This window comes from Gossypium hirsutum, chromosome D12 (assembly GCF_007990345.1).
Source record: "Gossypium hirsutum isolate 1008001.06 chromosome D12, Gossypium_hirsutum_v2.1, whole genome shotgun sequence".
Classification (NCBI taxonomy): Eukaryota; Viridiplantae; Streptophyta; class Magnoliopsida; order Malvales; family Malvaceae; genus Gossypium; species Gossypium hirsutum.
In genome coordinates, this window is record NC_053448.1 from 52356799 (window position 1) to 52382061 (window position 25263).

The window sequence follows — 25263 nt, forward strand, 5'->3', positions numbered from 1 at the left end:
ATCACACTACCATATAAATAACCGAAATTTTTGCATAAGCTTAAACATCATATATATATATCAAATAGATCACAACCATAAAACCAAACTTAACCAAAATGAATAAGCCATTTTCGCATGGCTCAAATTCACACATCCCAAAATTAAACATATAAACTAGACTATACATGCCATAGGTTCGAATTCAAAATTTATAAAATACCAAAGACAGTCGATAGTGTGATAGACTATGCTGATGATCCCCGAGCTCGTAACGCGACTCCAAAATCTATAAAACAGAGTAAACAAATACAAACACACATTAAGCTATTAAAGCTTAGTAAGTTATACGCAAAAAAATTAAAATTCATTTATATATAAATGCATAATAATACTTATTCCATCATTAAGATAAAATAAACCAAATATCCTAATATTTCGTACCAGCTAACACTATAAATAAAAAAAAGATCACATTGTATTTTCATATAAACAAACCATATGGCCAAATACACATAAATATTTAGCAAAGCCAAATATTCAATAAATCATTATGTCAAAACATGCTTATATTCAAATGGTAAACTCATACAATATATTTCATTTGAAACTATTATCAAATTATAACAATCAACTTACCTTAACACTAATTAAGCAAATGGCTAACACATACCTGAATAATTTAGCTTTTACTATTACTCACATAAGATTTTTATAACATAGAGACTTGTATAAAACACCGGCATAAAGCCTGCTAGGCACAAAGCCCGATACATTCCACCGGCACAAAGCCTGCTAGACATAAAGTCTGATGCATTTCACCGGTACAAAGCCTGCTAGACATAAAGTCTGATACATTTCACCGGTATCAAGCCTGCTAGACGTAAAGTCTGAAACATCTTATTTTCAAACTATATATATAGTATATAAAATCCATGTATAGAGATTCAGCTCAAAATTCATTACTTATATTTTTAAAACACATGGATATATAAATCTCCATCACCAAATCTAACTTGATAATTCAATAATTCAACCAAAACATATTTGTATATATAACCTCATACTTTTGATTCTACTACTAATATCATAAGATTTAACTTATGATATACTATGTGTCTTTAACATTCAAAAATATTAAAATAATCTAAGCTAATAATTTCATACCATTTATTCAAAACAAAACTTGTACATTTGCATATACGTTCACATTTGACTTCATGTATACATATATAATTCCAAACCTAATTTCAATTCAAGAAATTATACATGTACATTTATACATATTAGAATCTACAGTATAAATATATAAATTCATACTCAATTTCAAAACATAAACTTATACATATATATATGACATATCTAAATTCAATACACAACACATATATCTGCATACTCATTCGAATCTATATATATATACAATTATAACATACATATACCACAAATCAAATCCAAGAGTTTATATATAAATGTACTTATATAATCATTCAAACCTTATACATATATATATACATATGCCTTATACATATCTTTGATTAATCTAATAATTTATACATGTATATACTTATACATCGTTTATACTTCAACTAAATTTAAAGGTTTATATAAGTATAAACCTATATATATATTCAAACATTAATAATACATGTATATCATTCATACTTTATTTTATTTCAATCAATATGCCTTTAAATTTAAGTTCAACAAAATACAATACATTTACATACCTATATATCGATTTAACAACATTAAATAGCTATTAGACTTACCTCGGATATCAGCGGACACGATCGACTACTCGACTACTTTCGTTTTCCCCCGATCCAATTCCGTTTTCCTCGTTTCTTGATCTAAACACATTTAAATTTAACCTTTTTATTCATCAAAATATTCAATTAACTCCAAAAATACATAAATGGACAAATTACTATTTTGCCCCTGACATTTTACACTTTTTACAATTTAGTCCATTTTTGCACAAAACACAAAATACATAAATTTTGCCCACATTATGTTAGGGCCGAATATTTCATAGACCCATATAGATCCTTTCATGTCATTTATTTCACCTTTTAGTCCCTCAATTAAATATTTTTTTACAAATTAATCCAAAATAATTAAATTCATCAAAAATTCAAGAACACACATTATAATCTATCACATATCTTTCATATTTCATCATCAACTATTACCAAGCTCAAGTATTCATAAATGGCATGTCTCAAAATCACTATCAAATTCTAAAATTAAAGCATGGGCTAGATATAACACGAAGCAACGATCACAAAAACGTAAAAATCATCAAAAACCGAAACCAAACATACCTTAAATCAAGCATCAAAGATGGCCGAATAGCTTGGTTCTTCTTCTTTTATTTTCTTTTCTTAGTTTCGAATAGATGATAAGGAAATAAAAGATGATGGTGGTCTTTATTTGTTTAATTATAATATTATAATATACTATATATTATAACATTTATAATTAATATAAAAACTATATATATATTATACACATAATGCCGCCCACTATTCTTTTTAATGGTTAAATTGCAAAACTAAACCTCCATATTAAAAGAACAACCACTATTCAGCCCCTTTTTAAAAATAACCATTAAATTTTTATTTTACGCGATTTAATCCTTTTTATTTAATCGGACACTCAAACAGCGAAATTAAAGCACGAAATTTTCACACATAATAAACACAAAAAATAATATTAAAATATTTTTTTGACTCGGACTTGTGGTCCCGAAACTACTATATCCGATTAGAGTCAAAACTGGGTTGTTACACTTTAGGTCTCTAAATCTTCTTTCATTGAATTTTCATGTTGCCTTCTGCTTTGACAAAAACAATTGAAGACTAGTTGTCGTCATCCAGCAGCAAGAATCTCAGTTCTCAACTAACGTATCCATTCTTACCCTATCCTTTTCAAAATCAATTGGGTAGTTGAGAACTTTACAATTTCACTGAGTTTGACATTTTTAACGTTCAAAAAAGTGTCCTCTTCAATGTTTTTTAACCATCAGCAGCCTTGGCATTACATTTACATACTTGACCCAACTTGACAAGCATGATTATAAAGTCTCATCTTAGCTCTACTTCACCATCACTGCCAATTTCAGAATCAGTTACAACTTCTAAAAGCAATATAATTATTCAACTTTTCAATATTTTCATCATTCTCACTTTTTGAGTCTTCATCGCTCCATGAAACATTAAAAGAATTTTTTCATAGTGTTTGCTCACTCGACTTGTACATGACCAAACCCTTCACACTCGTAACACTGAATGCCTCTCTTCTTTTCTCTAGGGTTCTCATCAATAGCTTCACCTTTCCCTTTTTCCTTAATTGAATTTTTTACCTTTACTCTATTTGGAGTTCTACGTGTTTCCATCCGTTCTTGCAGCTATTCCAAGGCAACGTTTCCTTTTAGGCTCTTCAAGGTTCATCATAAATGTTTGTAGTGACCCAATGAATGGCGTCCTCTATAGTAGTCACTTTAATGCGCCTCACCAAAAGCAAAGCCTTGATTAAAAATATCATAGCATTAAATTTAAAAACAAGCATTCTCAGAGTTAGCATTTGGAGTTTAGACTATTTAACTGTACAAGTCCATTTTGTAATCTCCAAGATTGTCCAAGCTGCTTTTATAACGAGATTTGTCTGAGCTCTTGATAATCAACTTCATAGAAGATGGCTTCTCATTATCAGTTGTCCAGGTGAGGTGACCTTTAAATTGTTATGTTTTACTTAAAAGTAGGTAAGAGATTGTTTATATAATGTGTTTTCAAACAAATTAATTAGTATAATTTTAATAAGAAAGAATTTCATGATTCATATAATAAATGAAAGAAGAGAGAAGTATGTATTGTAGAAATAACCATTTTAAAGCTTTCTCCAAACCAAATGAAGATGTTTGAGTCGCCTATCTCAACAAAAGGACATACAAGTTTTTCTTGGTATTCTGACCAAACCATAAAACTGAAAAATACACCTTTATTCTATATTGCATACCTTTAGCTGTAATAACTACATTCTATCCTCTCTTAACGTCTCTTGTAGGCTTCCCGTTAATAAGGAAATCAATGCCTTTTTAATGTTTTAATAAATTTTTAGGTAAAACATTTAGTCATTTTTCCATTTTTATATTAAAAATCACGTACTTTCAAGAAAAAGATTAATATGCTAAAAGGACTTCCACCCCTGCAAATTGTAGTTATATATAATTTCCTTGACCAAGCTGATAAGGGGGAATGGCTGAACATTGGCTACATACAATCTCAATTAGATATGTCAAATTTATAAGACTACGACTATTGGATTCAACATAATTTAACATTGGCTGAAATATATCTAATGCTTGGATACTTTTATAGATATGGATAACTTTCTGGGTACGTCATGGAATAAATCTTCGGAACCCAGAAAAATAAATATATTACACATGATAGGGGATCTTTCTTTTCCTACCATAGGGATATTAACTATGGAGTTTTCATTCTGAAATACAAAAACTGAACCACCCCTCTTTCCCATTATACTCTACAAATATGGTTATCTACCCTTTCAAATACCAACAAAATGGGGGAGTTGCCGAACTTCTCTACAAGGCCAAATAACTTACCCGAGCTTTTTTTATTTACTGATCTTCATCCAGATCAAGCCCCCCAATCCTCTTCTTCCTATCAAAAACAGCTTTAAAGGATTCGTGCTCTGCACGAAGTCGCTCTTGGAATGAACTTTGCTTCTTTGAATTGCCAATGCTGTCGGATGCATGGCTCTCCTCTTTAGGTAATGGGTTAGACTTCTGCATGTGATGTTGTAAAAGCACAAGAAAAAATTAAAAAGTTAGCCTCTCAAAAACTACCGAACTCAGAGCACAAGGGTATTCAACTAATCAACTTGAATATAAGAACCATACAAAGTCAATCCTGTCATTCACTGGCTTCCCAGTGTCAACTAATTTTCTTTCAACAAGAAAATGTTACAGAAGGCTAGCTGTTAACTAATTGGAGGATATTCAATGTAATTATCTTCCATTTAAATCAAACTGGGTAAAACTGAAATAACAGAAGCGATAATTGTGCAACTGACCAGGTTGTAACCAGCTCCCGGTCCAATGACTAGAGACAGCATCTTGGCCTTCTTGGCTGCACCTATTAAAAACCCAGTGTCACCACCCTGACAAATAAGCGAAATAAATATCAGGGTTATTAGCCACCAGGAAATTACATAAAACCAAAAAACCTCAGAAGAAATAGCATGGACATGGTATACGAGTACAACAGAGTAACACTGGCAATTTTTCAAAAGATTTAGGACAACACACAGATATGAAATTAAAGAACCTATTAAACCTATTTTACTAGACTGTAGCTAATTATTTCATACTCAACCTTAACCAGGATATGGAATTAGAGAGTATAATACTATATTTTAATAAAATTAAGCTAATTATTCAAACTCAATCTTCGCCACCTATCACTAGACCCTTGCCTTCTCTTTTCATACCCAACCATTTAACCATCCCATTGTTGTTTCTTCTATCCTTTGGTTTAAGCTCAAGTAAAAATTAATTTGAGTAAAGCATTGGCTTAACGGTACTAAAGTAAAAAGATATGTTTCGCAATATATAAGGAGTACCTGATCACTCCAACGTACAGATTTTCCTTTGTTCCCATATGCTTGGATCAAGCCAGAGAGAGCGTTCAAATTTCCCTTAATAGCTTCCGATCCTTCAGTTTCATCTTCGTCCAAATTATTAGACCATTTACTCCTACTTAATTCTTTTACTTCCACAAGATAATCCCCCTCAGCATCCCATCTCTTCTCATCCTTTGAAGAATCTAAAGAGCCAAATCATAGGAAATTGGATGATTTAATAACATGTCAAACCGAAAAAGTTGAATATCAATACCATATACAATGTGCTGTGAAACCTCTCTTGAAGACCAAAATACCCTCATTATTTTTATAATAAAATTTTGTGATAAGAGTTAATGTTAGTTCAATTACCTTTGAGTAATGTAATAGTTTAATTGCACCTCTAAGTTTCAGTTTTTCTTTTTGATGCCTGAATATAATTAAATGGAAATTAAGAGGTTTGAAACTTTTGTAAAGGTGAAAATACATTTATAATCCTCATTAATTTATTATTAAGGGTATGCTTGGTTGGGTGGAAAAGTGGAGGGATAGGAGGAGGGAGTGGAAAAGTGGAAAGAAAATAAATTTCGAGTGTGCTTGGTTGGGAATGAGAGGAAAGAAAATAGGAGACATGATCATTTTCCAGCCTAATGCATAAAACCAATCCTTCCAGACTGGAATGATGAGCGGAGAAAAAATGAGAGGTATATATTAGTTCAAAATTATGCATTTTTAGAATGCTTTGTTTTCTTTCCTTTCATTGTTCAACTCTACCAAGCAATGGATGGAAAGAAGATTAATTTTTTTCCATTTTTCCTACCAAGCACACCTATGAAAAGAAAATTTATGTTTTCCATCCTTCTAGTTTTCTACGCCTTCTATTTTTCATCCTTCTGGTTTTCTTTCCACTCTACCAAGCAAAGCCGAAAATAACTTACTTGAACTAATTTCAAAGCTGTGGTCTGGTCTAACAAATCACTAATTTTTATTCTACAACTATTACAACTTAATAGATAGAAAATATCCTAAATAATAAACTCGTAATTGAAATTTTATTAACTTTAACCAAAATATAAACACTATATTCAATTGTTTTATTAAATTAGGGTAAACTACAATAGAGGTCACCCAACTATGATTTTTTTTCCCTTTCTGATCACCCAACTATGAAAAGTCACAAAATAGTCAGCCAACTATTAGTAAATTTCTTTTTGGTCACTCAACTATTCAATTTTGTCTTTTTTTTATCGCCAACTGGCTAATCTATAAATGAAAACACCCAAAATCCAAGATAGTTCGGTGACCAAAAAGGACAAAATTGAAAAGTTCAGTGACCATTTTATAACTTTTCTTAGTTGGGTGACCAAAAAAGAAAAAAAAAACCATAGTTCGGTGGTTACTAATGTAGTTTACCCCAAAAATTATAACACTGCATGCAATATTGCTACAGCAATTTGCAAATAAAGTATGTGTGTGTGCACATGCATGTACATATACATATTATATGTATATATACGCATAAAAGGTATCCTATAAAGCTGTACAAAGAACTTCAGTCTTGAGGAGGAAGCTAAAAGAAGAAAAATAATGCACACAAAATTTGTTAGTACCATACACTAAGTACCCTAATATTCATTTACTTATTCCCTGCCCTTAGCTTTCTCTCCAGTATTTACATCTTCAAATTGTTCGGGAGTGTTGCCATTAGTAGCTTCAATTAAACAGCAAAGAATTTCATAAGCATATAAAATTATCAACCACTAACATTATGGAATCCTCAACCTTTTATGACCCAACCAGTCAATAAGGTGAGAACTCCCTGGACCAACCTATAAATAAAGTAGTCTTGGATTTATAGCAAGATTAAAATATGAGATACTGTATGCTAATTCAGTAATGGAAATCTCTGTTCTATATTGTTCTGAAACCCCACAGCAACATATATTCCTATATACAGTAACCCTTATACAAGACTGCACAACCTAGCAAATATATATACTAACAAAAACGTGAAAACTGAAACTAGAGAACTCTTGCATTTGAGAAACAAAATACATTATAGTTCAAGTTTCAGACTACACAACACACCCAAAGTTTCAAAACTCATTTGAGATGCAACTAAAAAATCAAGAAAATATAGTCTAAAACCTAACACAAATGGATAATAGTCTTAATATAAACAAATTTGTCCATTCGTGTTGGTCAATAACACAAATGGAGGGTGAAGCGATGACCAACAAGTGATATTGAGTACAAACTGATGCAGAAGGCACATAAATGAAGAGAAAAAATATACCTTCGGGTACATGGTCTCCAAGAGTGGGCAAGTTCACTTTCTCAGTCTTTTGTTCTTCTTGTCCTGATAATCCTTCTTCACGATCTCCATCTTCCATGTCCATGTCAACCTGGCAGATATAAAAAGAGAAACCAGCTTAAACTATTTAGAATACCAACTCCAAAATCACAAGTTAAAGAGTCTGTCTTACGACAATCCTTCCAGGGTGAAGAAACATGGCAAAACAGTGCCAAAACAAGTTATAAAATGCTACAAGAAAGAGATTTTCGAAGTGACTTTTCCAACTACAACCAATCTTCCTTATGAGGGAAAAAAAAATAAGAGGATTAAACATATAGTTCTGTTTAGGTGCCGGAAAGAATTTTACTTGCAAAGAAACTAATTTACCCATATATGCATGTCATGACTAAACATGAAATTTTTTTTCTCAATGGACGTGGAAGGCACATCCAGAAGTAAGATTTCAATCAGATTAGTATCATATGAAAGTCAATTACCTCCTGAATACCACTTTCCTTCAGGTCATCTCCATGGAATAATGACTGTCATAATAGCAAAATACACCATTCAGAAGAAGTTACAATATAATCTTGTCGTATCATATCAAAGTAACTTTGATTTCCAAATTCTTTCAAATTACAGAAGACAAGTTTATGTTTAAAATTTCTAAACCATGACGTTTGCTTTCTCCTAGAATTTCCAAAGCGTTAACCGCGGTTAAAATTGGAAGCAAACTTAGGGAAAAAAGACCTTGATATCGAGTTGCAAGTATAACGAAGGAGCTTCTTCCCATTGTCCTGCCATCTGTTGGATATCATCTAGGGTAAAACCATGCACATTCCTAGCTGCACAGCCCTGAAATTCAACATTATTATCAGCTTTATGGACAATTGAGTGAGGAAAATCTCTTGTTCAGTTTATAAAAAAAAAATCAGCAACTTGTCAAATCAACATTAGAAAATAAACGCATGCGCATCAGGCAATGTGACAAAAATCTTGTTAAGAAAACACATTATACACACACTCACCACAGGATCCTTATATGTAGCTTCTAACACGTAAACTTCATAACCGGATCTCTGAAAAAGAAAGGAACAATAAGAAAAAACAGCTAATGAACAAAAAAAAGGGGGAGGAACCAACTAAAGAACTCAATAGTCATCATCATTAACAGCTTAAAGCATAGCACATCAGTTGAATAACATGCAAACAGGGTTGCTATTAGTAGTTTTATCATGCTTCACCCTAGAGGTTCAAGTCCAGAATTATATATGTGAACGGTCAGAGTAGGATTTGGATACTGCAGAACTTTTCTACAGCATAAATGGAAATTCCAGGAAAAGTTTTCAAAAGTGATGCAAACAAATTGTGGCAACTGATTAAAACAAATATATATATTAAAGTTGTTCATATTTTTTTATGATAAATGCAAAAAAAATTGGAGTTGTCAGAACAAAAAAAACTTTAACCAACAAGGGGTCAACACCACCAACCTAAAAGCTAGCCCTTAACAAATTCATTGTATTGTACTGTTGAAAACATTCAGGTATAGAAAACAAAAGCAAAAGCAAAATGTAAAATAAGCTTTGAAATGTGTTCAAATCATTTGACCATAAATGAGAAAACCCATCATTAATAATAATAGTAACAATAAACCCATTGAGACATCAAACTTGCATAAGCACATACATTCATACTCATACCGAGAAAATAAGAAATGCCTTAAACTAGATGATATTATCATAGTCAAGCATGAAATCTACATGCAAACTCGTAGCACTGGCAAGAAAAATACTGGGACCATAATGTAGGCTTTTCCACACCCTAAGTTCAAAAGCGCATATAAGGAATATCAATAATAATTTGGTATACTCAATTGAATTTCTAGATGATATTATAATAGTCAAGCATGAAATCCACATATTCAATTTTGGTACAAGGCACAATATGTCAACAATTTATTCAAAATCAGAGAAGTATAATGGCAACTAATTGTAACCTAAAAGGAAGATTTATGATTGCCATTGCACAACAGGGTTGCACCTTCTGAAGATAACACCATGGGCCTCGGATTACAAGTATTACAAGCATGACCAAAAGCATCCTATTTTTCCTCTCTTTTTTTTTTACTTTTTTTTAACTGAATTACCTCTTAACCAGAGAACTTTACATTTCCATGAAAGCATCAACCACTTTACATTTCGAAAGCAAACCAGAACCTCAAGCTAGGGGGGCAAGAAAACAACACTAAAGATAAAAAGGACGAATGAATGCCGGAGACAAAGACTTCCAAGTTCCAATCCAAAAGGATTACTTATATTTATATCTCTTTCCCTAGATGGGTCAACACTTTTTCCCATGCAGTAAAAAGGATTAGATTAAATCAGGAAGGAAAAATAGAGAAGATTTCACAAGCAAAAAAAAAGCTTTAATTAAAATCAAAAGATGAGGAAGAAAACTCAAAAAGAAATAAGACCCATGTTATGCAAATGAAGACCTGCACACCTTTAAAATATTCCCAGAGAACATACTTGCAGAGAGGGGTGTGAGAAAGAATTGAGAGTATACCTTTCCAATTGCCCAAAACTGAGCAAAATCAGCTACCCGCAGATTGCGGTCATCCACTAAGACGAAGCACACATACCAGCAAGAAAAGGGTCAATTGCCGAACAAAAACTGCATCTGTAGTTAGTAGAAAATGTAAGCAGTGCATGGGCACTGCATGACCACTTAAAATGCTAATGAAGCTAGATCACTTATGTGGTTAAATGCTGTAACAAGCCAGCATAACAGGGAGAATGTTTAATTGTTTCATCTAATGAAGCCTATGCGTTCACTTGTCCCATTTCTTTCTTCTCTCCTTGTGAAGGAATAATGAGAAAAGAGTTCAAGCCATCCTCAGTTTTCTAAACCATACTGAAACTAATGCAGGTACATGAACCCATAATCTGAAGGAAACATCTTTAAACTACCACCAAGAACAGAAGAATTTGAAAATAAAATATAGGCATCACCACAAAATCATCAGACCAAAAGGAAACATGTAACCATATCAGTATAAACTTAATTTTTCGACCACAAACATCATCTAATCCACTTAAAGAACAGAATGACAATAATAATAGAACAAAAATAAAAATCAGTTGTGTTCATTAGTCTAGTATTCATTTGAAGAGCCATACCAATTACAAAACTGAAGATCCCATCTTCAAGGGTCCTCTTAAATGCTTTCAACATGCTTTCTCGATATGCCTGTAGCATATTACATAACATTAAACTCTTTTAAAACAATAAGAGCAGGTATCATGCATTAGCAAAGAAATAGTGCAATTAGGAATACAAAGACTAGGTTGCTGCCATGCATGCATCTACTAATATTTGAATGCATAAGAAAAATCCAGAATTCCCTGACTGGAGACTTTTTCCAATCTGGCAGAATATTCAATGACTAGATGTTTTCAGCAGCAATGCAAAACCTAACCATGAAAAAGTACATAAACGCAAATTCCAACTCAAGCCCCTAACAAGATTGCCCATTTTATATAAATTACTAGCTTACCTCCTCCATTTCAGGTTCATAACAGTACTCCATAACCATCTTCTTCACTGTTTTCTTACTTCGAACTGAACTTGATGATTTTGAAACTTCTATCTCCTCATCCTTTAATTTATACGACATGAAACATATTAGAAATTTCCACATAGCTAATCTTTCAACTGTCCATGAATATTAAACAGAAATAAGAAAAACAGACCTTTTCAACTTCGGTCATAAAATAATCATCCATGGAATGGATACGAGGAGCATCACCACCATTTTCAACCTCAAGATCTCGTAACATCTTTGCTAAGTAGCTCTTTCCGCTACCTAAACATAAAAGAAATGGTGTAAATTAAATATGCCAAACATGACCATACAGTTAATGACATCTTAGCCTGTCTCCTTTATCTGCATATAAAGGTCACAAAGGTTATTGTTGCAGACTATGACCACAAGAAACACCCATAGCATTTTCTGAGGAAATTGAGGATAACCAGCAGATGCTCATAAAAGATGCAGTTCTCAAGCATACTCAGATTAAAAGGTGAAAGCATCATCTTATGTCACCATTGGTGCCACTTCAAAATTTTGTTTCCAGAAACTCATTACATAGATGAGCTTCATTACCTCCCAAGTGAGAAATACAGTCATATTATTACATCTTTCAATAACAGGGAAAAAAAAACTAAACACTTGAAGGAAAAAAAAGGTGCAAAGGATGAATCATAAATAAGATATGATCTGGACCTAGTTTCTCATTCAGCTAGTGGTGCACAAAGAACAAGTATAATTTCTTTTTTTATCTGATAAAAAACAAACATATTATTAACTTAAACCAATCAATTCAAAAATGTCTGAACTCACTGTGAGCAAAGTTACATTTTTACATGCTAAAAGCAACTAAAAGTGAAACATTTAATTCTGAAATGTCAAGGTGTTCACAACTCCATATACTCATTGAGAATAATTCAACATACTTTTATTATTTAGCAAATATTAGCCAATGACTGCCTGCATTCCAGCAGCTAAAAAAAGAGAGGTAAATACATCAACTGAAGTGCAAGTATTAAATATAATTTACCTGGAAGCCCTCGAAGAATTATCACAATATGATCAGGCCGAGAAGCTCTATGAGGCATCTTAAACAACTCAGAAGCATCAACAAATTTAGCCTTATCAGAAGATAATTCCTTTGGAGGAATGGCCGCATATTTCACAGAGGAAGTCCTATGGATAACCTGAGGATCCTAAAAACAAAAATATGTAAAGATAAGGTTCATCCTTGGAAAATACAGTTTCAAACACCAATGCTGAATAACCAACTAAAAACAAGCAATTACCTCCCTATGGAAAGCATGTGGAGGAGGTTTGTTCTGATAGTAAGGTTCAGTAACCACCGGATAAGTGGAATGTGCTGTGACTGATGAACTAACACCTATTCGAAATAAAGAAACTGATGAATTGGATGATGAAGAATAAGCCTCCACGGGCAGAGGTGGTGGCGGAGAAGCTGGAAGAGGAGGAGGTGGCGGCTGAGACATGTGATTGCCACCAGGGTGTGGCAAATAACCTCCCAGTCTCTGTTCATAACCTTGCCAATGGTTGACCGCCGTGGGCACTGAATCTGTATGCTGAATCTGCTGCGGCTGATTATAATTATAATTATTATTACCATAATAATCGGTATAATTATTAAGTGAATCTTCGATGTTATACATCTCTGAACTCCTTGGCGGCATTAAGTTGACGTTGTTATTGTTATTAATGTTATTATGGAGAGATTTGTTCTCTTGGTTAAATCCACTAAATGAAGCAGCTCCATGATCACGAATCAACTTCAACCTTCTCTCATCCTCCGTCAAAATCCGAGCTGGACCCGAACAACCCTCCTCAATCCTCGGTCTTTTGTAGCTCCGATCGATGTCACCACCACCAGCCGTAGCATAATCGTAGCCGTAATTAGGGTTGGTATGCCAGGATCTAGGATCAGCAAACCCATTGATGTAAGGAGGAGGAGTTAGTGGCAGTGCTGGGGCTGGCTGTGGTGGAGGTGGAGGTGGTGGTGGTGCCGGAGGTTGGAAGGGGTCGAATCCAGGTCGGGCATAATTGGGATGATGAGGGTAATTAGGGTTTTGATGGTGGTAAGGAGGGTAAGGAGGGCAGAATGGGAAGTGAGGAATTGAACAAACTGGGCATGGGCTAGGCTGCTGTGGTGGCGGTGGTTGCCGCCACTGACTATGAGGTTGGTGGTGGTGATAGTATTGATCCATGATTTTGGAGTAAAGAATTGTCAGAGAATGATAAATTCTAGGGTTTTGAAATTATAGTTGGAGAAAACACAGGTGAGCGACGACGGAAGGGATGAAACTAGTTGTTCTTTTTTTTAACTCCGAATTTCAATGATAAACTAAAATTTTTACAATAAAAATTAAATTAAAGAGAGCAAAAGTCGGGATAGACTGATTTAACCTATCAATCTAATTTCATGGATTGTTTTAAAAATATCTTTTAAATTAATTTATATTTGAATCATATATATTATTTTTACAATATTTTAAATAAAATTTGTGTTTAAGTTAGAGTTTTTTTTTATACATGGTACTCTCTTTTTTAAGCATTTATTTTTATTTACATAAATTACTCTTTTATTTTATGTTTTTAAATTATATTAGATAATTAATTTTAAACAAACTTAATTATTATATGTATATGTATATTATAATTTGTAAGATTTTTTAATTAATTTTATTATTTATAGTAAGATTCTTTTTGTTATTGTTAACTTTAATTGCTTTTCAGAAATTAATTTTTTTAGTACAAAATTTTAGAATAAAACATTAACATATCTAGTTTTTGTAATCTTTTTAATATAATATTTCAAATACAATTTTTTTTCTATTTATTTTGACAATTGACATCTATATTTATTATATTCATTTTTAATATAATATTACCAAATTTCATAATAAAACGCATATTTAATATGTAGCATGTTAAAATTAAGGTTAAAATATGTCACATGTCCTTGTACTTTTTAAATTTAGAAATTTAGCCCCCTGTACATTTATTTCATGAAATTTTAGTCTATTTACTTTTTAGATTTTAAAACTCATGTCCAACTGTTAACACGGTTAACTTTTTTTGTTAAATTCAAGTTGATTACAAAATTATTTTTTAATTATACGGCTACCAAATGAGTATTTGTTTTATTTGAAAAACATCACAACAACGAATTTAATAAAAAAATTAATAGTGTTAACAGTTGGATCTAAATTTTAAAATTTAAAAATTTGAGAGACTAAATTCCTAATTTTTGAAACCAAAACATTGACAAACACTATTAGCGGGCACAAACTAATATTTTTTATTACAAAATCTTCAAAAATATTTGTGTTCACACCCTAAAATTTTGACATTTTGCACAAGTATTAAGTTAAAAAATATATGTTTTTAAAAATAAAAATAAAAATTATGTAATAGTATAAATACTATTTTTATTATTATATTTATAGTCGTACCATTTAGAAAGAAAAAAAACCAAATATAATTTTTATTAGGATTAGTATCTGATACGTCCACTAACACTATACCAAATTATTCTTTTTTTTATTATATTAGTTAATAATATTTTTTAAAAATAAAACATAATATAACCGTATAATAATGTTGAACAAGTATATTAGTTAGTAGTATAGCTGTTTTGTAATTCTGACTTTTGATCATATTTCGATCATATTATGTTTTAATTTTTATACAATTATATGGATATATTATATTTTTAAAATTTACAAACATAATTATTATATTAGTTAAAAATATATGAATATTATATATAATACTATGCGTTTATATTATGTTTTTAAAAAGTATTTATACTAGTATAATATCTATTTAATTAGAACATAATATCATATTAATAAATTCAACGATTAGATTATTAAAATATTAGTGTGTAAAAAGTTACGGAACCAACTGGATCTCTCTCCTGAATTAAATAGATATTGTAAATAGTATAAATATTTTTTAAGAATATATGATGTTGTTTTTTAAAATATCTCTTTTTCTAAAAACTAATGCTTAAAATAGTTTTAAAAAACTAGGCTCCGTTTGTTTCAACGTAAAAGTTTTTACGAAAAATATTTTCAGCCTTTTTCAATGTTTGTTTCATGTAAAATGGGATAGTCAATGTAAAAGGTTTTTCGGCCAACATAAAATTACCCCGTTATTCCCATAAAATGTCTTATCAATTATTTTTCCATAAGACATTTTCTAAATTGACAAGGCTCTGTTCACTGTAACAACCCCATACTCGACCCAAACATTGGGCCAAAACATTGAGATGTTGCGTTCTCTACTACATTCATCACTTACCAAATATTTTCTTAAAAATTTTCATAACTTTTCAATTTAGTCCCTTTTTGTCATAAAAGTTCAATATTCATTAATTAATCATATTAAATCAATTTTCTTCATTGTTACATTTTAATCACATAATTTATCTCAATTTCTTGTTTCACATATCAAATTTCTATGTATTTCACTTCTATCATTTCATCCACATATTTTCTCAAGTTTAACAATTCAGTCCTTGTTATCTTAAAAATTCCATATTTTTCCACCATTTCACTTTTACAATACTTTATGCATATTTCACCATTTCATAACACATTCATTAAACTTTTACCATAATTTCATTATTCACATGTTAAATTGTTTCACACTTAAACTTTTGGACATTTATTCAATTTAGTCCTTATTGCCATTTAATTTATTTTTTCACCATATAAGCACTTTAATCAAATAATTCATTCTAATATCATATTTCACATGAAAAATTTTCATGCATATCGCTTCTCTTGTTTCAATTATAAATTTCACAAAGTTTACAATTTAATCATTAATATCATGAAGATTCATTATTTATTATAATTTAACCTTAACATCACTTTGTAATCATTTCACTACTTATTATAATCTCAAATGTATGTTTGTTTCATTGAAAGCAACTTTTATGAAATATTTTCAAGAAATTTGTCAAACAATAAAAAATATTTTATACAGATTCATCCAAACACCATAAAATATTAAATTTTTTAGAAAAGTAAATCATTTTCAATAAATTATTTTTCGGAAACCATTTTCAATAAAACAAATTATTGCATAAAAATATTTGAAATTTTAAAGTTAAATTTTTATATTCTAATATTAGAAAATGATAAACTACATCTGTGTCGATCCATTTATAACATGTAATTTAATTCAAAAAATAAGATAAATTAACATAATTATTAGAAAACAAATTTTGAAAAAATTGTTTTTGAAAAAATTGTTTTTGAAATATTATTTTTAATTTATTTCTAATTTTATTAATAAAATTTATAAAAATATAATATATTTTATTGATACATACCATTAATATTTGATATATATATATTAAGAGGCTAATTGAGCTAGAGTCTCCTATAAATGGAGTATTCCTTCATTTTATAATATAACAATATTATTGTAAGGATATTTATATATATTTGCTATCATAAAAAGTTACAAAATGGTTATCCAACTACTCGATTTTTTTTTGTTCTAACAAAAATATAGAGAACAGCTTTTTAAATTTACATAATAACAAATTTAATCCTCAACATTTACACATTGTATCAATTTAGTTTTAATTTTGTAAAATTTAGCTCTCAATGCTTACACATTACCTTTTTTTTTACATGGAAATATAATTCAATACACAACGTGTAAATTAAAAATAAGAACAAAAATATTTAGATTTAAAAAATCCTATTTATTATTATTAAAACTAGATACTCCCCAATTACATTGTTTTTCTTATATTTCAAATGGCTAAGAACTTGGAATCTTTCAATGACAATTAACTCATTTATTGTTAGCTTGAGTTGGCTCCTATTGATGAATAAAACCAAAGCTTAATTTTTATTTTTTTTTGAAGTTGTTAGACTTAAAATTAAATTGAATTAACGGAGCGGATACCTTTTATCTTGACTAAATTCACAAATTCTGGTTCAACCTTTTAGATGTTGCTGGCATAAGGTCAAACCTTTAAAAATGGTTATATAATGGCTTAACATTTACAAAAGTACTCAAATAAAAGCCAAGCCTTTCAAAAAGGTCAATTAAGAACAAAATCTTTTCGAAAGTGCTCAAATAAGGACTAAATCTTTTTAAAAGTGCTCAAATAAGGGCTTCTCAAATGTTGTATATCATGTTTCAAATTATGTTTTTATTGTTTTTTCAAGCAACATCTAATGCTTTTTATTTTAATATGTCATCGTTTACCTATTTTTTACCACAAACTAGGTTAAAGCGCGTGAAAAGTCTTTATTTGAGCAATTTTGAAGGTTGAGCCCTAAGTTGAGCATTTAGTATGTGCTTGGTTGGGTGGAAATGTGAAGGGATGAGAGGAGAGAGTGAAAAAGTGGAAAGAAAATAAATTTTGAGTGTGTTTGGCGGGGAAGAAAAGTGGGATGAAAGAAGATAGGAGAGATGATCATTTAATATTCTAATGCATAAAATTTAATACCTCCAAATTAGAAAGATGATATGAGAAAAAATAGGAGAGATGTGTATGTTAGTTCAAAATTATACATTTTTTAATTGTTTTATTTTCTTTCCTTTCACTTTGCTTGGTAGAGTAAAAAGAAAATTGGAATGATGGAAAATTGAAGGGGTAGAAAACTAGAAGAACAAAAAACATAAATTTTCTGTACATAGGTATGCTTGGTAAGAAAGATAGAAAAATAGAGAAAAAAATAAAGAGTAATTTTTGTTCCTTCTATTGCTTGGTAGAGTTGAAAAGTGAAAGAAAATAAATTAAAACAATTGAAAATTGCATAATTTGAACTAAAATACACTTATCTTCCATTTTTTCTCATCTCATCTTTTCAAATTGAAAGGGTTGATTTTTATGCATTAGGATGGAAATTGACCATCCCTCCTATTTTCTTTTCTCTCACTTTTCTTTCTTACTAAGCACACTCTAAATTCATTTTCTTTCCATTTTTCCACTCCCTCCTCCCATCCCTCCACTTTTCCACCCAGCCAAGCACACTCTAAGTGTGTTTGATAGGAAAGAAATGTGAGAAGAAAGAAAATATGAGAGATGATAATTTTTCATTCTAATACATAAAAACCAATTATTTCAAACTTGAATGATAATATGAGAGAAAATGAGAGAGGGGTATATATTAGTTCAAAATTATGTATTTTTAACAAATTCCATTTTATTTCCTCTCATTTTTCAACTCTACCAAGCAATGGATGGAAAAAAATTTACTTTTCCTTTCCATCTTTCCTACGAAGCACACCCATTAAAAGAAAAATTATATTTTCTTTCTTTCTATTTTTATACCCCTTCAATTTTCAATCTTTCCCATTTTCTTTCCACCTTACCAAGCAAATCTTTAGCCTTTTATTTTCAAGGAATTGAATTGGTTATTTTCAAAATTTGGGTCATGTGGTTCTTCTTGTTCTTCTTCATTTTTTCCATTGAGTCAAACGCAAGGATAATGTCACAAGTGGATGAAGTGGCAGTACTTTGATCGCTCTTATTTACCAACAAAATACGTCGTTTGATGTTGGCTTTGGAGACCAATAATGTGACTTCAATCATGACTCTATTGGAACTCCCAAGTCCCTATGCCATTTAGTTTATCCAGTGCCCCAAAGTTGGCTAAATTTATTACAACTTTAGCTCAAGAAGTTAATGATTTCAAAATCATTTTTATTTTCCTTTTAATGGTAGGTTAATTAAACAAATGGTGAGGCTCTCTATGTTTTTTGGAGATGGTAATAACAGCAACAATGACCACTATAACAAAAGCAACATCAAATGATTTAAGCATGAATCATCTCAATTATTAGTGCTCAATCCAATAGTCGTGAATCGAAGCATCAAGAGAAAAGAATGAGAAAATGTGAAAATTATGATCCTAGGTTTTCAACTGTTTCTATTTCTAGTATTTCTTCAATCAAATTTAACTAGTAATTTTATTTTTTTTAAAGCTTTTTAGGTAAAATGATCACAAATAAAAGTATAAAACTGCAAAATTGACATAATGTATAAATGTTTAAGGGTTAAAGTTGCTATTATGCGAATTTTAAGAGATGACACACCATCCTTTTTGTTAGCCATTTAACGATTAGTGACAATTTTATAATAACTTTTCAAAGTTAGATGATGTCGAAACCATTTTTTTTGAAAAGGGGTCGACTTTAAAAATAAAAAAAATTGGAGTCGCCACCGATATTTTTTTTTAGATGTGATCGGATCACCCTATAATTCAATCGTTTTGATAAAACATTTTGATTTTATTAAAATAATGATTTTGGTCTGCGAAATTCTAGAAAAACGGGTTCGAAAGTCGGTTACATGCGAGGAAGGCTTAGCACCATTGTTATGCCCAAAATTGGTATATAATTGATTAATTAATGTCTTAATGTCGAAAAATTGAAAATTCGAAAAGAAATTTAAAAATATGATCCTTTTGTTAAAATTGCTTTAAAATTTAAAGAAGGGTGATTTCTCGTTAATCGAGAAAAAGAATTATATCCCGTGAGTTAGGACACAATATCTTAAATCCCAAAACAAGAATAAACACCAAAAATTTATTTATTTTTAGAAGTTTTGATCGTCCCGGTTTTGAAAAGATATTATATCTCGTAAGTTGAAACACGGTCCTTTTCTGATTCCCAAGATACTTTTTAAGAAATGTGTTTTTTTAAAGAAAAAGGTTCATATATTTGAAATTATCGAAAAAATCGAGACCCCGTAAATTAGGGTACGATCCTTTCGAAAATCCCAAATACCGAGTGTTACGCTATCTTGGAAACTTTTGGATAAAAATGATTTCAAAACTTAAGCCATATTAAATGTAATTTGTGAGCAAATAAAGCGTGATGGAAATGATAATATACAATGCGAAGTGATAATTCGTAAATCAAAATGTACTCTAATGGATGACAAACAATCGATAAGTACAAATAAGCAATACAATACACATAAGGGCGATAACCTCACATCACATATTATATAAATACTAACATTAATATTTGAAAGCTAGTGAAAAAGCTAATTAAAAAACACCAAACAAATTAACACAAACACGAACAAAATGTACAAGTTTTAAATAACTAAAAAATGAATAGCATGAAAGATGGGAAATTTGAAACCATCAATTTATAATCAATAAATTATACATACAAAATTTTTTAAAATAAGTGAGTAATATGAAAAGTTGAAGTAGATAAAAAAAATAGGGTTAAAATATATATATAAATGAATTTTAAAGTAAATGTTGCATAAGGAGAAAATCAAAGTAAGTAATATACAAAATAATATATATTAGTCTAAATAAGTAATAAATATGAAATGATAATCTTAATATAAATAATAATATATACAAAAAGTTGAAATAAACAAATCATATAATAAAGCAGGGTTTAAAAATGGATATGTAAAACAATTTAAATAAGTGACAAAAAAATAAATAGTACATGAAAATGAGTTTTTAAATAACTAATATAAACCGATTTAAAGCAAATAGTATAGAATAATTTTAAAATAATTAATATATAAAATAACTTAAAATAATATACAAAATAACTTAACATAAATAATTTACAAAGCAAGTTTTTTTTTTTTTTTGAAAATAAGACTGGGGTTTTATTAAAGATAGGCTAAAAAAACAAAAACAAACAGATGGCCCAATCAATGGCCCAACGCAAACTGAAGCCGCAAAGATCGGCCTAAACTAAACAAAATTGAAAACCTCCTAATAACTATCAAGTTACTTATTGACTAAATGGAAACCAGAAAACAATAAATGGAAACAAAGAAATTAATTTAAAACCTATCCCAGTCAAATCAAAAACAGTTGGAAACCATAAAAGGCTGTCGAATAGTCATTTCCAAGGCTCCAAACGTTCCATCGATAGCTTTCCCCGAGATATTAAGACTTCATTTTGCTATCTGCTTTGATTGCTTATTCTGTAAATCATTTCTTCAATCTGGATTTCTTGGCCAATTTCCTACCGAGGCAAAAGCATGGCTTTTCAGTTCTTCTCCCCTCAGATAAATAGTTTCTTCTTTCTCAAGCGCATTCTTTGTTAATCTATGAGCATATGAGTTCTCAGATCATGAATATACTGAAAAATAAGTTCTTGAAAATCGGATTTCTTGTTCTGAATATCTCTGATAATGGCTCCGATCACTGACTTGTCTGTAGAAGTCGCCTGACATTGTCTTATTATTGTTTTTGAGTCCCCCATAAGTCTAATTGAATGGGTTCTTAGTGAAATCCCTAACTTTGTACCTTCTAAACATGCATATGCCTCTGCTGCGAAAGGTGAAGGGACATTTCTATGAATAACCGTCTTTAACACCATTAAATTTCCCCTCAGATCCCATCCTACAAGACCAGACGTTGATCTGAATGTTTTGCCATCGATCGCTGCATCAAAGTGGATCATGATTCTCGGTATGACCTCCTGTATTCTATAGCTTCTGCTTATGCTCTCATTATTCTTTAAGGCTTTTAATCCTTCATGATCTGCCATGTGTCTTTGAATATTAAGTACTAAAGCCCTTCCTGTTGTGTTTTTCCTTTCGTGAATAAGTTGATTTCTGGAGAACGATATCAACCATAAAGCATAACAGAAGAGTAGACATTGGCCATTGTTACTTTTCTTGAAAACCCAGGTTAGTCACTCCCATATATGCTGACTCATATTATTCATAATCCATGAGAGATTTAACAACTGCCAAACTTCAGTTGTCATAGGACAATCTTGGAAGACGTGGAGACTTTCTTCTACCCCAGAACAGCAATGGGGACATCTATCATTTGAAATAACTCTCCTGTTTCTGAGATTAGAAAAGTTTGGGATAAAATCCCAAGAAATTCGCCAGATTGTAAATGCAATTTTTGATGGTATCTGTAGGTTCCAAAGTTTCTTGTAAAATTCTTTTATATCGGTCTGTAATAAATAGTTACTAGGATCCAGATTAGCATCTTGTAATAGTTTATAGGCGCTGCGGACTGAAAACTCACCAGATAATTCTCCTTTCTAAACTTGAAAATCCTCATGCTCAATCTCTGCAAGGGGGATCTGAAGAATTTTCCGAGCAATTTCCTCTTGAAATGTACTATTAATCAAATCCATTTTCCATTCCCTGCTTGAATAATCAATAAGGTCCGAAACTAACTGTAATTTACCTCTGTTTGTTCTGTTATTTGCATCAATTTTATCGATCCCTTGAATCCAGCTATCTTCCCATATAGAGATTCTATCCCCTCTGCCCACTCTCCAGCACATCCCTTTTTGGAGAAGACCATTTACTGCCCAGATACTCTTCCAGGTAAAAGAGGGTAAATTTCCCAACTCCGCAGTTAAAAAACTAGAATACGGGAAATATTTTACTTTTAAAACTCTGGCTAATAAAGAATTTGGATAATTAATGAGACGCCAACCTAGCTTCGCTAATAACATAATATTAAATTGACCAAGATTTCGAAAACCTATACCACCATTTTCTTTTAAAGAACAAAGATTTTCCCAAGTGCACCAATAAATTCCCTTTTTACCCTTTTCTTTCTGCCACCAGAACCTAGCAACAATGCTCTCCAACTCATCACATAGAGCTCTAGGTAATAAGAAACATGCCATCGAATAGGTTGGAATAGCCTGAAGGATGGCCTTTATATAAATTTCTTTACCTCCTTGTGATAAAAACCTGATACTCCAATTGTCGATGCATTTTTTGAAACGGTTCTTCAGACTTTGAAAAGCTTCATTCTTTCTTCGACCCACCATATTAGGTAACCCCAAGTACCGCTCTGGTTCATTCGACCTATGAACCTCCAACAAATTAAAAATCTGTCTTCTATCCTCTTCCAGCGTGTTTTTGCTAAAAAATACTGATGATTTTTCAAAGTTTACACACTGCCCCGAATGAGTTTTGTATTCATCTAAAATGTACTTGAAGTTGTTAGCACCCCTGCTTGTCGCTTTCTTAAACAATATGCAATCATCGGCAAATAAAAGATGGGAAACTTGTGGGCCATTCTTACTAACCCTGACTCCTTTTAAAGTACCTCTTTTCATTGTCTGCCTCAATAAGCTCGATAAGCCCTCACCACATAAAAAGAATAAAAACGGGCTTAGTGGATCACCTTGTCTCAAACCTCTGGTTGGCGAAAAGTTAACCCCTCTATGCCCATTAATGATTACTGAATAGGAAACAGTGGAAACACATTTCAAATGGCCTTCACCCAGTTAAGGTCAAACCCCATCCTTATCATAATCTCCTCTATAAAACTCTATTCAATCCTATCATAAGCTTTACTCATATCAAGTTTAACGGCCATAAATCCTTTTTTCCATAGTCTCTTCTGTTTTAACTTATGCAGTACTTCATATGCTAGCATTACATTATCTGAAATTAACCGACCAGGCATAAAAGCACTTTGGGCCTCATCAATACATTTTCCAATAACATTTCGAAGCCTACTAGCTATTACATTCGCAATAATTTTATAAAATACATTGCAAAGACTAATCGGCCTAAATTGCGACATTGTTAATGGACTATTGACTTTAGGGATAAGAACTATATTTGTAGAAATTATTGGACTAACCTCCATATCTCCATTCAATATTCGGAAGCAAAAAGATATGATTCTTCTCCCACAATCTGTCAACACTTCTGATAAAAAAAACTGCCAGAAAACCATCCTCCCTTGGTGCCTTCGTTGGTTCCATATCAAAAACTGCTTCTGTGATTTCCTCCCTTGTATATGATGCTGTAAGATTTTGGTTGTCTTCCACTTGAATACATCGCTCAATCCCTGATAATATATGATCATAATTCCCCATTTCTTCCAGTCGTAAACAGATTCTGAAAATAAGATCGCGCAGCTCCTTCAATATCTTGCAAAAACTTCAACTCTCTCCCTTCTTCGTTCACCAACTTGTGAATAATTTTTTTTCTTTCGTTGTGAAGCTTGACTATGAAAGAATTTTGTGTTTTTATCCCCAAATTTTAGCCAATTTATTCTGTCTCTTTGTTCCCAGTAGCATTCGTCTTTTTCGATCTCAAAATTCAAATTTATTTTATTCTCTATCAGCTCAGCTAAAATCTTATCATCCCTTTCAGCTTCAACCAACTCCCTAAGTTTTTCTGAAAGGGATTGTTTAGTTTTTTTCTATTAATTTGAATTTTCCCAGCCCACTCCTTCAATCCTTTTTTAAAATTCTCCAGCCTCTGTAACAATTCCCCTAAAGATTTCTCCCATAAACCCTTAACCACATCAATGAAAGATTCCTCCATTAACCGCCAAGCTTCAAATTTAAAATTGCTATTCCATACTTTATCTGCATTTTCCCTAGTATTGATAAGAAGAGGACAATGATCTGAAAACGAATGGACAAGATATTGGACTTTCACCTCTAGAAACAGCGCAATCCAATCTGTGTTAGCAACTCCTCTGTCAAGTCGTTCTCGTATATTTGTCTCCGGTAAATTACCTCTCTCCCAAGTGAACCAACTGCCCTCAAAACCCACATCATACAGTTGACAATCTTCAAGCGTTTTTTGAAAACATTCCATCCTTCTCTCATCTCTAGGTAGTCCTTTTTTTTCGAATCCGTACATAATTTCGTTGAAATCTCCACAAACCAACCAAGGAATTTCCACTTCTGTGGCTAAGCTCTTTAAAACTTCCCATGAACCATTCCTATCCTGTACGTATGGGGAGCCATAAAATCCTGTGAATCT

At 31.3% G+C, this 25263-nt stretch overlaps 1 protein-coding gene across 2 annotated transcripts; it reads right to left on the minus strand.

Moving 5' to 3' along the window:
- Positions 1-4332: 4332 nt before the first annotated feature.
- Positions 4333-13892, minus strand: LOC107946497 (uncharacterized). Of its 2 annotated transcripts, none has more exons than XM_041107066.1 (13): positions 12803-13892; positions 12544-12700; positions 11677-11789; positions 11481-11582; positions 11104-11173; positions 10490-10545; positions 8950-9000; positions 8672-8776; positions 8419-8463; positions 7922-8030; positions 5626-5828; positions 5077-5163; positions 4333-4789 (listed from the first exon to the last, which is right to left on the minus strand). In XM_041107066.1, exons 1-13 carry the CDS (start codon positions 13730-13732, stop codon positions 4622-4624), a joined length of 2196 nt encoding a protein of 731 aa, XP_040963000.1. In that variant the 5' UTR covers positions 13733-13892; the 3' UTR covers positions 4333-4621. The 2 variants fall into 2 exon arrangements, with proteins under 2 accessions (XP_040963000.1, XP_040962999.1); XM_041107065.1 differs by having other exon boundaries at positions 12544-12709.
- Between the last annotated feature and the right edge of the window lie 11371 nt (positions 13893-25263).